Source organism: Psittacula echo (genome assembly GCF_963264785.1).
Source record: "Psittacula echo genome assembly, chromosome: 6".
Lineage (NCBI taxonomy): Eukaryota > Metazoa > Chordata > Aves > Psittaciformes > Psittacidae > Psittacula > Psittacula echo.
In genome coordinates, this window is record NC_137743.1 from 59,252,153 (window position 1) to 59,266,637 (window position 14,485).

General features: G+C 33.6%; 1 protein-coding gene across 9 annotated transcripts in view; it reads left to right on the forward strand.

Annotated features, from left to right (window-relative positions):
* KCNMA1 (potassium calcium-activated channel subfamily M alpha 1) overlaps window positions 1-14,485 on the forward strand; it is a 507,083-nt gene that overhangs the window by 347,529 nt on the left and 145,069 nt on the right. For all 9 annotated transcript variants that reach the window (XM_080621173.1, XM_080621175.1, XM_080621176.1 and 6 more), the window contains 3 exons: window positions 10,497-10,607; window positions 12,546-12,651; window positions 14,119-14,201. In XM_080621173.1, the coding sequence (XP_080477299.1) occupies window positions 10,497-10,607; window positions 12,546-12,651; window positions 14,119-14,201 (300 nt within the window). The remainder of the gene's footprint in view (window positions 1-10,496; window positions 10,608-12,545; window positions 12,652-14,118; window positions 14,202-14,485) is intronic.

The following is a 14,485-nucleotide window of genomic DNA, read 5'->3' on the forward strand; positions in this document are numbered from 1 at the left end:
CTAGATACAAATGATACATAGAAAACCAGATGAGTTACAGACAGGAAAGAGTTTATCTTAAGTATATAACTATGTTGTAACTGTGAAATAAAATTCATGTGTGAGAAGCAACTAGAACGGTAAAAAATATTCTTTTTCTAATACTGCTGAGATGTCTCTTAACAGTGATGTGGCTTCCAGTATTTTTCAGGTTAAGTTCTATGTGGTTTTTCTGTTCTTTCACATGAGCAATTCAATCACTACTGTTTGTCCTTCCTGTACATTTCCCTGAATGAATTCTGTAGTACATGATTTTATGTTTTGGGAAATACTTTTTGCAAAGCAGTTATTGCACATCATACTCTTACATACTAGACAACGTTCTGCTGATTTCTGTACAAGTAGGTAACAACGTAATTTACTTTTTTTTTGTAGAATATTTGGCATTTTTTCATTCCTAATAGACTAGTAACTACCTTACAGAGTTTTTGTGAGATTTAATGAAGTCAAGCTTATGCTTTCTGAAGATGAGAAATATTTATAAAATACAAAGTAGACAAATTTATAATGAAGGTTAACTCTTATTAGCTGCTTCATCACCAAGCACTATGTCATCACACTGAAAAGCATCTGCAGTATTATATCTTTAGTAAGATATTTTACATATCTTACTAAAACACTGTGAAGCTTACTAGATCACTATGAAATAACCAATAAAAGCATATACTTAAAAGTAGTTATATTCGGGTAATTTCATAAAGTAATGACAAACTAGTAGCATTATGAACAGACAAATACCAGATACAAATACTGGAGATAAAAGCTAGATGTAGCATAGTTGGGTGAAGGAAAAATCTGACTTTTTATTACATTATTATAAAAAGTCTATAGTCTTTAGAAAATAATGTTGAATTTTATATATGTAAGGCAGGAAAAGTGCTATGCTTTTTTGTTTGACATTTTTTCATCAGTTACAAAATGAAATGGTATATAGCTGAGTGTTATATAGTTATTTCCTCTTATCCATTCTAATTTTTCTTAATAATTTTGAGACAAGCAGCTGGTTCTGTACACCCTATCTACATTTAACTCTTTTCTTCTTAAAGCTTTCAATTTAACTTAATCTGATTAGGCTCTTTCCATGACTTATCTGTAGAACCTATGAGTTAGTATTCTAGGGATCTTTTTAGAGTGATATTTTTAAACTGAAGTACATAGAAGAATGAAAAGGTATGTGCCACTGTATCACCGTATCTGATAGACTGTAATTTTTAGAATGCAGCAGTCTACAGGTTAGTTCATGCATCCATAACTCTAGAAGGTTTGAAGATTCAGTGGCCAATATAGCTTTGGACGATTTTATGAAGTGTTCCCACTAACCTCCTAACTATAAAGTTAATGCTTTAAATCTTAGGGGGGGTTCTTAAGGAAATTCTTGGGTTTGGATAAGTAGAATTCTGCTGTTGCACTCTTTTTGTGATATTTGGAACTTACACATTCAGTCCTAGTCAAAGCAGGACTTAGAAGATCATCTTACTCCTTTTAAGCAAAAAACCCAATAATAATCAAGGTTTGTTATTTATAACATTCGTATTACTCGGTTCTGGTATGAGATTTGGTTAAAGATACAGATTTATTTTACCTCTACTAATTTATAATTAGCCTTTTATTCTGCATTTACTAATTTACTTGAGAATCAAGATTGTTATTCAATTGTTTCATTTCTATATTCATGTATTAATATGGTCAGACTGGATTTTAATTCTGTGAAATATTTTCCAGTTGAAGACATTAGCTTATTGTAAATCATCCTGCACAAAGCTCTAGAAGGCATATGGAAAGAACATTTGTAAACTGATGAACTGAAAGAGAGATTGGATAACTTAACGCAATGTTGGGTTTTTTTTCAGACTTTACATTGAATTATTGACTTAATTCCACAGACTAAAGGCCTTTTGCCTTTTTTTTTTTTTTGTAAGAAACTGCTGTCATATCCAAGAGCAGCTAGCAGAGCACAGCTTCACATGAATAGATAGTGGCAGAGAGAGGGATGATTATTACTTTATATACATCTATGTCTATATGTAAACTGATTACCATGTCCCAATAGTAAGTAGTTATGATAAACTTTGTTAGATTTTCAAACGTTAAAAAAAAAAAGAAAAAAAGATCCACAGGCATTACTTAATATGTTAAGATTAAAAATTGTCTTTTAATGAAATAACAGTTCTTTAGTGTATAAGCTATTAAACTCTCTTGTTTCTCATCTCTCGTGATCTGCTCTGCTTCACAGAGATTTCTTCAGATTTCTTAAATTTAGAAGCCATAAATTAGCAAATCATCAACATATCAACAGGAATAATCATCTGTTAGAGATTCCTTCCAGAAGGAAACATGGGATTCAATAACTAAACTTCACAGAGAAAAATAAAAACTGTAGACAGATAGATATGGTAAACAGAAAGATAAACAGATAATTTAAGTTGACAGGCCATCTTGGACTCATTAGACATTTGAATTCGATTAAAAATTAGAAAAAGAAAATTTAAGGCTTATCCAGATACTTTGGCAAAGGTCCATTTGCTGCAGTAATGAGAGGCATAGCTCCAAAGAAAGTGACATTAGATTATTATATTAAATAATTTGATACAATATGTAAGATATTATGTTCCAGTGGGATGAGAATGTAATAAGAGAATGTGACATGGATTGCATTATGATCCCCAGGGGTGTCTCTATTTCCCATCTGCTAGCCATTCTTCTAATCCCACTGTTTCAAATGAAGTCTCACTTAGTAATAAAGAAAATCTGATGAGTGTTAAATAGACTGACAGAACTAAAAGGACAAAACTTTTTTTTTTTTTTTCAATATTGCATGCCTATTAAACTATATCCATTCTTATGAAAGCAAGAAAGGAAACGTGGGAAGTAATATCTAACAAGATTGCAACTTAAAAATATAAATAATTGTATTCCAGGTCTCAAATCATATTCCTACAATAACAGCACTAATTTTATATTTCTAGTTAAAATTGAAAAATTTGCAGCTTTTCCTTATCTCTGGCTAAACTTTAAACAAGCTTTTGGGTTTGGCGTTGAAATAGCAGTTGCTGCTTTCCAGTTTTTTACCCAAGAAAGACTAAATCTAGTTTATAGATATGCAAAATACACAGGCCATGCCTTCATGTATAGACATTCCAGGAAGTGCAATGTGAGTTGGCAGAAGGGGTGAATTGATCAGCAAGTTTTAGTGAATTAAGACTTTTAGTTTATACTCAGGTTCTGTTGCTGAAAATTAGTCATGACATTTTAGAGTGATTTCTGTGGAAAGAAATGCCCTGGCTCAGGTCATGAATAAAATCCTCAAAAATCTTAAAGCCTTTGCTAAATCCTGCATTGCTGAAATTTTTTTTTTTTTTTTTTTTTTTTTGACTCATTGAGCATTTAAAAAATGCATAAGACAATTTGAAAATGAGTAATGGTGGGAACATAGAGAGCAATTTATTTAAGGAAAAATATTTTCAATTTATTTCTAAAGTAATAACAAGATGTCTTGTGTGTGATATCTGCTGCACAAAATATTACAAGAAGGAAGCCCAGGGTTTGGAGGGATCAGAACAGTAGATTAAGGTCTGTTTGCAATTGAGATCCTAATGCTGGAGCTGTGGTTTACTCCTGCATTTTACTGTAAGCTTTCTAGTATGGACTGCATGTGCATGTCATAGCATTTAATAGGTTTTACTCTTATTTATACTAAATGATTCACTTATTTCAAATGGTGATATAGCTGTGTTATGTGTAAATGTTTTGGTATTTTTATGAAAGTAGAACTACTCTAGATAGTCTGAATTCAAGACTCAATGAAAGGATGAATATTCATCCTTTAAACTATGGTGGAAGCCTCTTAAATAATCCAGACCATGGTAGAAACAAATCACTGTGCTTTCTTATTATTACTGCAGTTTCAGAGGTATGCATTAAGCAAAGAATGCTAACTTCTCTTTCTTAACTTGCTTTATAGACAAGTATTGCACAATTCCTTAGATTATAAAAATGTAAGATAAATTCATTCAGCTGTAACTGAGCAAGGAAGTTGAAATAAACAAAACTGCTCACAGTCAATCACTTATAGCATGCTATTGCAAACAGATGCAAGCTCTAATATACAGTTGAAACAAAGGAGTGTGCTATTTATCCAGGATTCAAGTATGTGAAATGCACTCTATCAGCTTGTTCTGTAGTAGAAACCTCACACAGATGGGCATAAACTGTTTGAGGACCTCTGCAGGTGAATTCCTTTGTTCTGTTTCTATGCACTTCAGAAGCAATTTCTAATATTTAAAGGTTGCCAGTGACATGCCACCAATATTCACTGAGAAAGACTAAAACCTGGATTTGTATAGGTGCACTTGATAGTTTCATAGCTGCAATTATTCACTAATTAGGGTCTTTTATGTGACTGTATGGTTTTTATATGTCAATTTAATATTTAAGAGAATTTGAAATGATTCCTCCTTTATTCTTTATTTTGCATACTTATATTGGCCACAAATTAATATCTGTATTGAGATAACTTTAAAATGCCAAATATTAATGATTTCCCATTTACTGAATTATAGAATCAACTAGGTTGGAAAACACCTTTAAGATCGAGTCCAACCTTTCCCCCATGACTGTCAAGTCCACCACTAAACCATGTCACCAAGGGCCTCATCTACCTGGATTTTGTAGCTCTTTGAGTGTTTTCTGGTATTAACTAATTCCTTTTTCTTTACTCACGATATAAGAGAGATTCTAAAGAATGTGGAAACTTAGAAAGAACAGATAGTGCTGTGAGGTCCAATTTACAGAAATTAAAAGTACCTCAGGCATGTTCTCATATACTGCAATCACATCTCCAGTCACAGTGTAGTCATATTCTTTTATACGTTTAATGTTAATACATATTTAAAAGTCAGTGCTTTTGGCTTCTCCGTAACTTCAAAACTTGAAATTCTTAATCAGTCAGGCGTAAAGTGAATAATGAAAAAACTCAAAGAGAAAAATGTTAAAATAAAATTGTTGGGACTTTACACACTTGAAAAACAATTTACAATGCACTTGAATATATTTGACTTGTCTCCTTTACATTATATTTCTAGATCCTGATTTGAAAATCAGAGTAAGAAAATAGCTTACAGTTGATTTTTTTAAAAAATATCATGCCTTGATTTAGAGTATTTTATGCTCTGTCTTCACAGATACGAATAACTAATGCAAAAAGGTGACTTTGGGAGTAATACTTTAATTTAATACTTCCTAGAGTTATTTCGTGAAAACCAGCTGGTGTGTCTCTTTTTTTTTTTTTTTTTTTTTGTCCTGAAGTGACCATTCTAGATGAGATGTTCTTGGTCTTTGATTTTGTCATATATGCAATACATAGGCAAGTTTTTTGAATGGTTAAAATATTATAACTTACTGTTCTGGATCACTATACACATTGGCTAAATAAATGGTCTTTAGAGGACAATCGTTTGGTTCAGGTCTTCTGTGAGAAAAGAGAAAAATGTGAAATCATGACTGTATAGCACCTATTACTCTATCTGCATTAATCTTAGAGCAGAGTTTATGTTGAAATAAGGCATCTGTTTAAGTGATTGAGAGACCGAAGCACATGCATAAAGTTTTCACTTAAATGAACTGAATTAATTGAACATTAAGTAATGTTAGGTAAATCGTAAAAAGCATGAACAACTAGAAACTGTAAACTGATATATTTAAAAAATGCATACCACTAACAGATAAACAAGAAGACCATATGTACAGTCTCTGTTGATGTTTATTGACTTTTCTTCATAAGAAAAAGTGCCTGAGATCCGTCCTTTGTTGAGAAAAACCAGTTAAACTTTACAAGAACCTGTTTACTTCAACCGCAGCAGCCTGCTACTGGTATACAAAGAAAGAATTTAGATGGTTGATAGATGAAGGCATGATCAGAACACTAAGCAGAAAGACCATAAAGAGATCTGAGCATATGTATTTGATATAAATATTATAGTTTTATGGAGACATCCAGATCAATATGCACAACTCATCCTTTAGTTACTTGACAAGTGAACACCATGTATTCAACTGAATGGTGAAGAGAATTTTGTATTTATTATCTTTGATTTATTATGACAGACTAGTTAGAGTGAGTTTTTTCAAGTTCTTTATACTTGTTCCAATAAAATGGGTATAATTTCTTTCAAAATAAACAGGCAAAAGGTTTGCCTTTTGTATTGTGTCCTCTGAAGGAAGAACCATGCAAAGATCCTTTTTTGAAGAATCCTATTCACAGTGGATCTGTTTTCATTTACAGTGCTATTTACATGGATTAAGTGTATGTTCTCAATTACTTCATGTCAGAATTCTAGATGTTTAAAGTTTTGCTTATTTCATTTTTTTCTTCCTGAAATTGCTTGTATCTGTGGTAGCTTTAGACCTTTTATCACCATTTTTGTTCACTTTATAAGAAGCTAGTGTGTTTTTAGCAAATGTATCATTATGTCAGTACTTAAGTGAAAAAAGATACTGTAGAAAATTTCAACTGCATAGAATCACAATTGGAATCAACTGTGTAGTACTGTAATAATTTTTCATACTTGGTCACTGTAATTAATTTTGAGAATGATAAGTATGCATGGGAGTGAATGTATTAGTCTGGCTCTATAGATTGAAAGCATATGGCTCCTGATGAGCTTTTTATTCTCTGTAAATATTCTTTTTGCAGTATCACAAGCACATAAGATGGATTCTCATTAGTATATTGAACCAGTTTCACCTCTTATACATTACCAATGACAAGTATTACTTAACAGAAAACTTAGTCCTCCTGAATACCTATGAACAATAATATCAAAATCCCTGGATTGTGATTTTCAGTATTATAAGGGAATTTCTTAATTTTGTTTTTAAAGAAAAAAAAGTAAATAATAATAATTTAGCCAAATATTGTATTGCTTTTGAGGTTTTTCATAAACAAAAGCTTAATGCAGGGGTTAAACATTACTGTTGACCCAAAATTATTAATAGAATATTTTCCTACAAACCAACTCTAGAAAATATCTAGCAAAAGATATCCAGTATGTTGACTTTATTTAAAATCTTGGTGCATGGAAAAAAGACGAGTAGTACACAGTAGGGGGATGGTTATTGGAACAAACATAGGAAGTAATAAATCTTCAAATCATATACAGGACAGATTGAAACAATATAAGCTCTCCAAGTTTTCTTAAATAATGTACCTAATAACTGTCTCTGGGAGAGTTCAATTTCTTCTACTTCTAAGCAAAAGTATAATCTATGTTAAATGGAATTTTTTTTTTTTTTTTTTGGTGGCAGTTTCAACCCAAAATTAACGTAAGTATCTGATGAGAAAATGTTTGAAAACCAGGAGGTTTTGTTGCAGTCACTGCTCAGGACACTTTTGTACTTTATAAGAACAGCAAAGAGAAGAATAGAACATGTACAGCCCCAAATCAGAACACTAAAATGAAACCATGGTGCAGATGCCTTCTGACACTTTCAAAAGAATAGGTTCTGGTGCTGAAATGCCAAGAGTATTTGACAGCCAAGTGTTTTATTTTTACTAGAGCAGATTGCTGTGAAATCCTACTGAATAAGAATCATTACAGGATTGAATAGTTGTACCAAATGCAGCTGATTTTAGTGGAGGCTTTTGGAATAAATAACTTGTGGAGGTTTTTTCCAACCAGAATTATCTTATGATCCTGTGAAAATTTCTTCTGCAATAGAGTAATTTGGGTTGCACACTCTATCTGGCTTGTAGTTTTCCTTTTCAACTCACCCGTATTTTTAAAATGTGAACTCTAATTCATGACAGAAAAGAACCCATGTGAAATGAAATATCCCTGGAAAGAAGTACATTTTCTACACAAAGTATGAAATGTAGTACAAGAGCATTCAGGAAGAGACCCCACTAAAGCTAACAGCACAGTCTCTGTACAAAGGAATTGCCTACAAGAACAAATTATTTCTGTTATTAAAAATAATGCATCAACTATGCAAATGGAAAGTTTGATTTCTTAGATGGAAAAATTTTAAAATAATACCCATAGTTTAAAATCAGTCATTTTAGAAAACATGTTTGCAGTCCAAGGACTCAATCCTCTGTAAACTTACTGCACCAAAAACTTTGGTTAAAATTGAGAAAAATCTTGCTGAAGCCAAAGCAGACTTTCTGGCTAGCCAGTTTAGCAATAAAAGTTCATAGTATTAAGTCCCATGTTAAATACAAACCAGCATGGTCAGAGTCTCATATAACCATATATTCCTTGCCTGTTAAAAAGAATGAAACCATTAAAGTTTTTGACTGCTGCTATATCTGAAATTTCATTTAACTCCTGGTGATGTGGCTAATAACTCATGCAAAAGGAGTGTTTAAGTTTATCATATTACTAAATAAAGTTTTAAAACCCTGGGTTACACTATTTATAAAAGTGATAATAATAGACTAATTTCATAACATGTGCTGGACTGGTATAATATTGTGTTTTGCTTTTCTAGTCATCATTTGAACCACTGCAAAAGTAACAGTTTGCGATGGTGGTATTTTTCACTGCATGATGCATATTACTGATTTATTCTTTATTCTGCATAATTATCCCTTCTCCAATGAGTTCTATGCACTTTTCACGCACATTTCATCAAGGATCAAATTATCAAGCAAGAACAGTGCCCTATTATAGCCCAATACATAAGTAATTATTGCTGCCACATATTATTTGTTGTTTTCACCCAAGGAGTTTTCTGTGTTACCAAGTTTTCTACAGAAAAATTACGAAGTAGGTGAGACATGGATGCTCTGCTTTTGCCCTTGGAATTACTTTCTTTTGCACTTGGCTGTTCAGGTTTAAAATAATTTTGTGAAATTCTGAAATTGTGTGTTTGTAGCATTTTTGCACTTTAAATGACTGTATATGAAGTAATTTGTATGACTAATGAATCTGACGTTTTATTAGTTCTTAGGAATTGTATCTATACCACTTTGTCCCTTTTCCTAACTTCTGTGAGCAATGTGGTTATTGGAATTGTTAGCAACAGGCATATCAAAATCACCATCCTTCTTAAACACATGACATTAATGGAAGCTGGGATTGAGTTTATTCTGTGAAGGAAATTGTGAGACAATGTAAGATACTCTAACCACAGATTTTTGGACTTTGCTTTACAATAATAAAGGTGCAAGGATCCCTTAAGACAGGAAGACTGCAATTTCATAGGCCTTATCTTCAGCCTCTCCGAATTTAAGATCGTGGATTCATAGAATAGTTAGAGTTGGAAAGGACCTTAAGATCATCTAGTTCCAACCCCCTGACATGGGCAGGGACACCCCACACTAAACCATGCCACCCAAGGCTTTGTCCAACCTGGCCTTGAACACCACCAGGGATGGAGCATTCACAACTTGCTTGGGCAACTCATTCCAGTGCCTCACCACCCTCACAGTAAAGAACTTTTTCCTTATACCTAACCTAAACTTCCCCTGTTTAAGTTTGAACCCGTTACCCCTTGTCCTGTCACTACAGTCCCTAATGAAGAGTCCCTCCCCAGCATCCTTGTAAGGCCCCCTTCAGATACTGGAAGGCTGCTATGAGGTCTCCACGCAGCCTTCTCTTCTCCAGGCTGAACAGCCCCAACTTTCTCAGCCTGTCTTCATACGGGAGATGCTCCAGCCCCCTGATCATTCTTGTGGTTCTCCTCTGGACTTGTTCCAACAGTTCCATGTCCTTTTTATGTTGATGTAGAATTCAAGAGTATGTAGGTAGGTATATATAGTGCTTCTACCTTGTAGGGTCAGATACACCTAGTAATAGAAAAGTGGAGCAGTAGAATCCTTTGTGACATCTCAGTTTCTCAAAACTTTGATTTTCTAAGCCATTTGTTGCAGTGATGCAATAAATAATATTTTCTTGTAGTGAAGTACTCTCCTTGTAGAAGTTATGATAGGAAAAATATTTTTTTGTTGTTGCTTATGGCCTGTAGTTGACAAGCCTTGTACTTCCTTCCTTGGCATAAATGTCTGCTTTCAACCATGGCAAATATCAAATCATTTTAGGGAGATTCGCCCTCTCATAATGTCAAAAACCAAAAATTTAAACAGTAAAACTCATTAGGAGAGGTGAAGTTGTGGAGAAAGATGTTTAAAATAGAAGAATATGATTTTGAAAGAGACTGGTTAATACAGTGTATAAACATTTATATAAATGATGCCAATTATTGTTAAATGTATAATACAACTTGGACAAATGGTTTAATAGTAGTCTTTGCAGATGAGAGTGTATGTGTATTTGCAATGGCAAAATGATTTTTTGAAATTGATGTTTTCCTCCTCTGATTTCTGGAATAGGATCTAGAGAAACATCATAAAGAGACTAATACTCTGGTTTGGCACATAAATTATAATTGTGTTCTCTGCTTTCTTGCTTGCTTGTTTTACCTTCTTTGCAAGATTAACTCTGATTTTTCTGCAACAGGCACATAGTTGTCTGTGGTCACATAACACTTGAAAGCGTGTCCAACTTCCTGAAGGACTTCCTGCACAAGGATAGGGATGATGTCAACGTAGAAATCGTCTTTCTGCATAAGTGAGTAAACTTTCAAGATTAATCTTATCATCTGTTTCTGAAACTCAGTAAATTAAACCGGATCTTTTTTTTTTTTTTTTTTTTCTGAAGAGAGAGGATCTTTCAGGCTCTAACTTACCATAAACTTAATGTTTGCACTTACTTTCGTTATTAATGTATTTTGAAAAACAGTGTTGTTTTCTGCCCTTTTGTTTGTTTGGGTTTTTTTTGTAACCCATTGCTAAATATAGGTGTTTCAAGCAGACTTCAGGTCAGTCAGGTCAATTGTAAGGTAGATATCTAAACATGTACTTGAAGTGGGAATGGTATTATGAAATAAAAAATAGGGAAATGCTAATAAATATATGTAGGAATTTCTTTAGTGGCAAATATTTCCAGTGAAACTACCAAAATTGTTAAAATCTGTAAGATTTGTGAAAAATACTGTATGTCCTGTGAACTTATGCTATCTGAAAACATGTTCTCACCTTTTACTTCCCTAGGAAAAAAATGCTTATTTCATATAGCAGAATATTTATAAAATGAAAAATGTAGGTGCACATTTAGTTTTAATGTATATAACATTACAGATACAGTGATGGTAGGAATTGTTTTCATGCTGATAATTGGTATTGCACTTTTACCCCTATATGCATAGCTACACACACATGGTCTTTTGCATTTTTCTGATGTGGGATTTGGAAAGGTTTTGTAAGGTGGTTGCTGTTTTTTGTATGCTCTGCATTACATGAAATACAACATCAAATAGGTGTGCCTATGGGAGAAGCTTCTAGAAATAGCCATGTGTTAGAAAGAGAGTATGAAAGGTCTTTTCTGCTCTGGAATAGCATCTGGTTGGAAGTGTTGAAAGCTATAAATGGGTAATATTTTTGCATTAGGCAGCAAGTTCTCCACTTCTTGTCAAAGAAAATTATTTAATAGTTCAAGTATCATTTTTGGGTGATTCAACAAAGGAAGCTGAAAAACTAAGAATCAGCAGCACTTGCACAATTTTTTTACGTAGTCCTTTCAAGTTGAACTAGAGATATCCTCAAGTAACAACATTGTTTGCTTCTTTCCCCTCTCGAAGTAATAACAAGAACTGACTGAGAGGAAAGCAGAGATCCAGATTTATGCAGTGAAAATGCATGGCAGTAGGAATCAGGAAACTGCTTATTAACATGAAGAGAGTTTAGCACCTGGCAGCTTGTTTGTGCCTACTTTCTTCTGTGCCTTCACAGACAAATATTTGCTTTATTTATTTGTTTTGTTTTCTTAGTAAATTTAGCATCTGGCATGACAAAGATCTCATGCATTTACTATATATCTAACAAATTCCTTCTGATTTAATGAGTGGCATAAGAAAAGGTATTTACATGATTGGTGCCGCATTGGGTAATACATCATGATCCATTAAATTCTTTTTGTTCGTGGCAAAATGCAATGAGACAGAAAGTCATAGCATAATTATTTTTGTTTTGATTGTAGCTCATGTAGCCCACAGGATCCCTATACTGTTCATTTTCCATCTTTCAGTGATTTTGCACTGAGCTCTCATCTGATGTAATTAGCTGTTTTGAGAATGGTGGGGACATACAGAGGATGAGTATCTTATTAGAGAATTTCTGTGGAGAGTAAGTGGTGTGTGAGGATGTTTCCAATGTTTGCACCAGTTCTTCTGAATCCATGTCTGTGAGAAACTGACACATGATGAACATGCAGAGTAGCACAATGAAGTGGGCCAGAAGCGCTGTAGACAGAAGTAAGGAAGTAAAAGCAGTTATAGTGTGTCATTTGAGTACTGCACACTGTTTCGCACCACAGGAGAAGCATCAGCAGAAGTCTGAATACCTAAAATAAATTAAGAGGTTGATTTATAAATTAAAGAAATTTATATATAAGGAAATATGCAAACTGACTTCTCACTTGCTCTTTTGTTTTTTCATCTTCCTGATGCAGTATCTCCCCTAACCTTGAGCTGGAAGCTCTTTTTAAACGACACTTCACTCAGGTGGAATTTTATCAGGGTTCAGTCCTTAATCCCCATGACCTGGCAAGAGTGAAGGTAACAGCTCTGTTGTTCTGTTCTCCTGCTAATTGACTTTTTAAGAAGTACTCATTGCATTATTTGGAAAAAATCTCCACTATACTTCCTCTTAATGTAACACCAAAGACTCTTTTTCCATTTCTATTAGCTTACCTAATAAATTATAATATGTATCCTTATAAACCTTGTTTTCCCTATATCCTAAGATCTTCAAAGCTATAGTATCACTGTACATTGTCTGCCGTTTCATTGAATTCTTTATGAATTTTTAATTGGGTTTAGTTCAAGAGTCTATTACATTAATATTTGATATAATAGAGCACTGTAATTGCTTAAATTTTTTTGTCTTACCTTCATCAGAATGATTAGAAAATAATTTTTTGCCTGTCAGACAGTTTTTTATTGTCTAGAATCCTGGGAGGAAAAAAACAAAACAAAACAAAACCAACCAAAAAAAACCCCAAAAACCAAAAACCCAACCAAACCAAACCAAACCAAAAAAATCCCCAAACCCCCAACAAAAACAATTTAAAATTTTTGGTATCTAAATGAGATAGTTTTATTCTCTGTAATTCTCTATGGTAAATTATTTGGTACTCTTAAAGAAAAGCATGAAACTTAAAAGGAAAAAAAAGAGATAGTAAGCTCTCCGATACAGCATTAACTTTTAAGGGTTCCTCCACTTTGCCCCCCCAATGGAATGTAAAACAGTTACTTAAGCCAAGAATATTTTAGTCCAATGTTAACACTTTCTGAAGTAGAAATCATGTCTTTTGTCTGTTTTGGCTGCAGAAATTGCTTAACCTTTTGTAATCCAACACACACTGTTTCATTTCATCAGAACAAAATGTTTTGATTATAACCATAAATGTCATAATTAGTGTTTTACCATAATTACCAACGTGTGTGTTGGTATTTTGTGTTCTGTATTCCACCCTCTTTTGTGTTGGTATTTAGTTGTATACACTGAAAAATACTTTTGTCATCTGCTTTGTGTTAAATAGAGCTAAGGTTTGTGTGGACATAGAGGTCCTGTGAACGGATCGGTTCTCTTCCTCACGCTTGCAAAAACTGGTGATCAGATTCTAAATCATCAGTTCAGCCACCTCTTCCTGTCTTTAATGGGAAGATACTGAAATTCCCAAAGCTGCAGGACTTGTGGGAGCACTGTAGTGATGTAACAGGAACTTTCTATGGATTTAGGGGTCTAAATTTCAGTATCTGGTTGCAAAAGATATGTCCATTAACAACTGAACTACTGACCTGGTCTGAACATCATAAACAAGTTTCGAGAAATTATGCTGTGTATATGAGAGCTGTTATAATCACTCACATTAACTCACATTGTAACATTTTTAATCAGCAGTATTAAGAACTAACATTCACAATGATGATGGCAGTGTTGAATTCCCTAGTTCTTTATGGTGAAGGAAGAGCTAGAAGGAGATGTTGCTATTTGTATTTGCCTTTTCTTTGGTGTCTCAGATAGAGTCAGCAGATGCGTGCCTAATCCTTGCCAATAAATACTGCGCTGACCCAGATGCTGAAGATGCCTCCAATATTATGAGGTAAACTCATTAGTTTTTAACAGGGTTTTGATTCTTAACTCTGATTAGCTGACTTGGTACTGTTAGTCATTTTGCAGGATCTAGGGTTTGAGTATTCATAGCTGAATGAAGTCCCAATAGAAATGAGGGGAACGGGATGTGTTAATGTTCTTGCACAAATATGCCATGTGCTGCCTGGGCTGCTGTTAATAATGGGACAGAATGACCCTTAATAAATTCATACCTCATTGCTCTGTGATATATCTGCTCTTAGAAGTAATTGTGCAGCTTGGGGAATAGGTGTA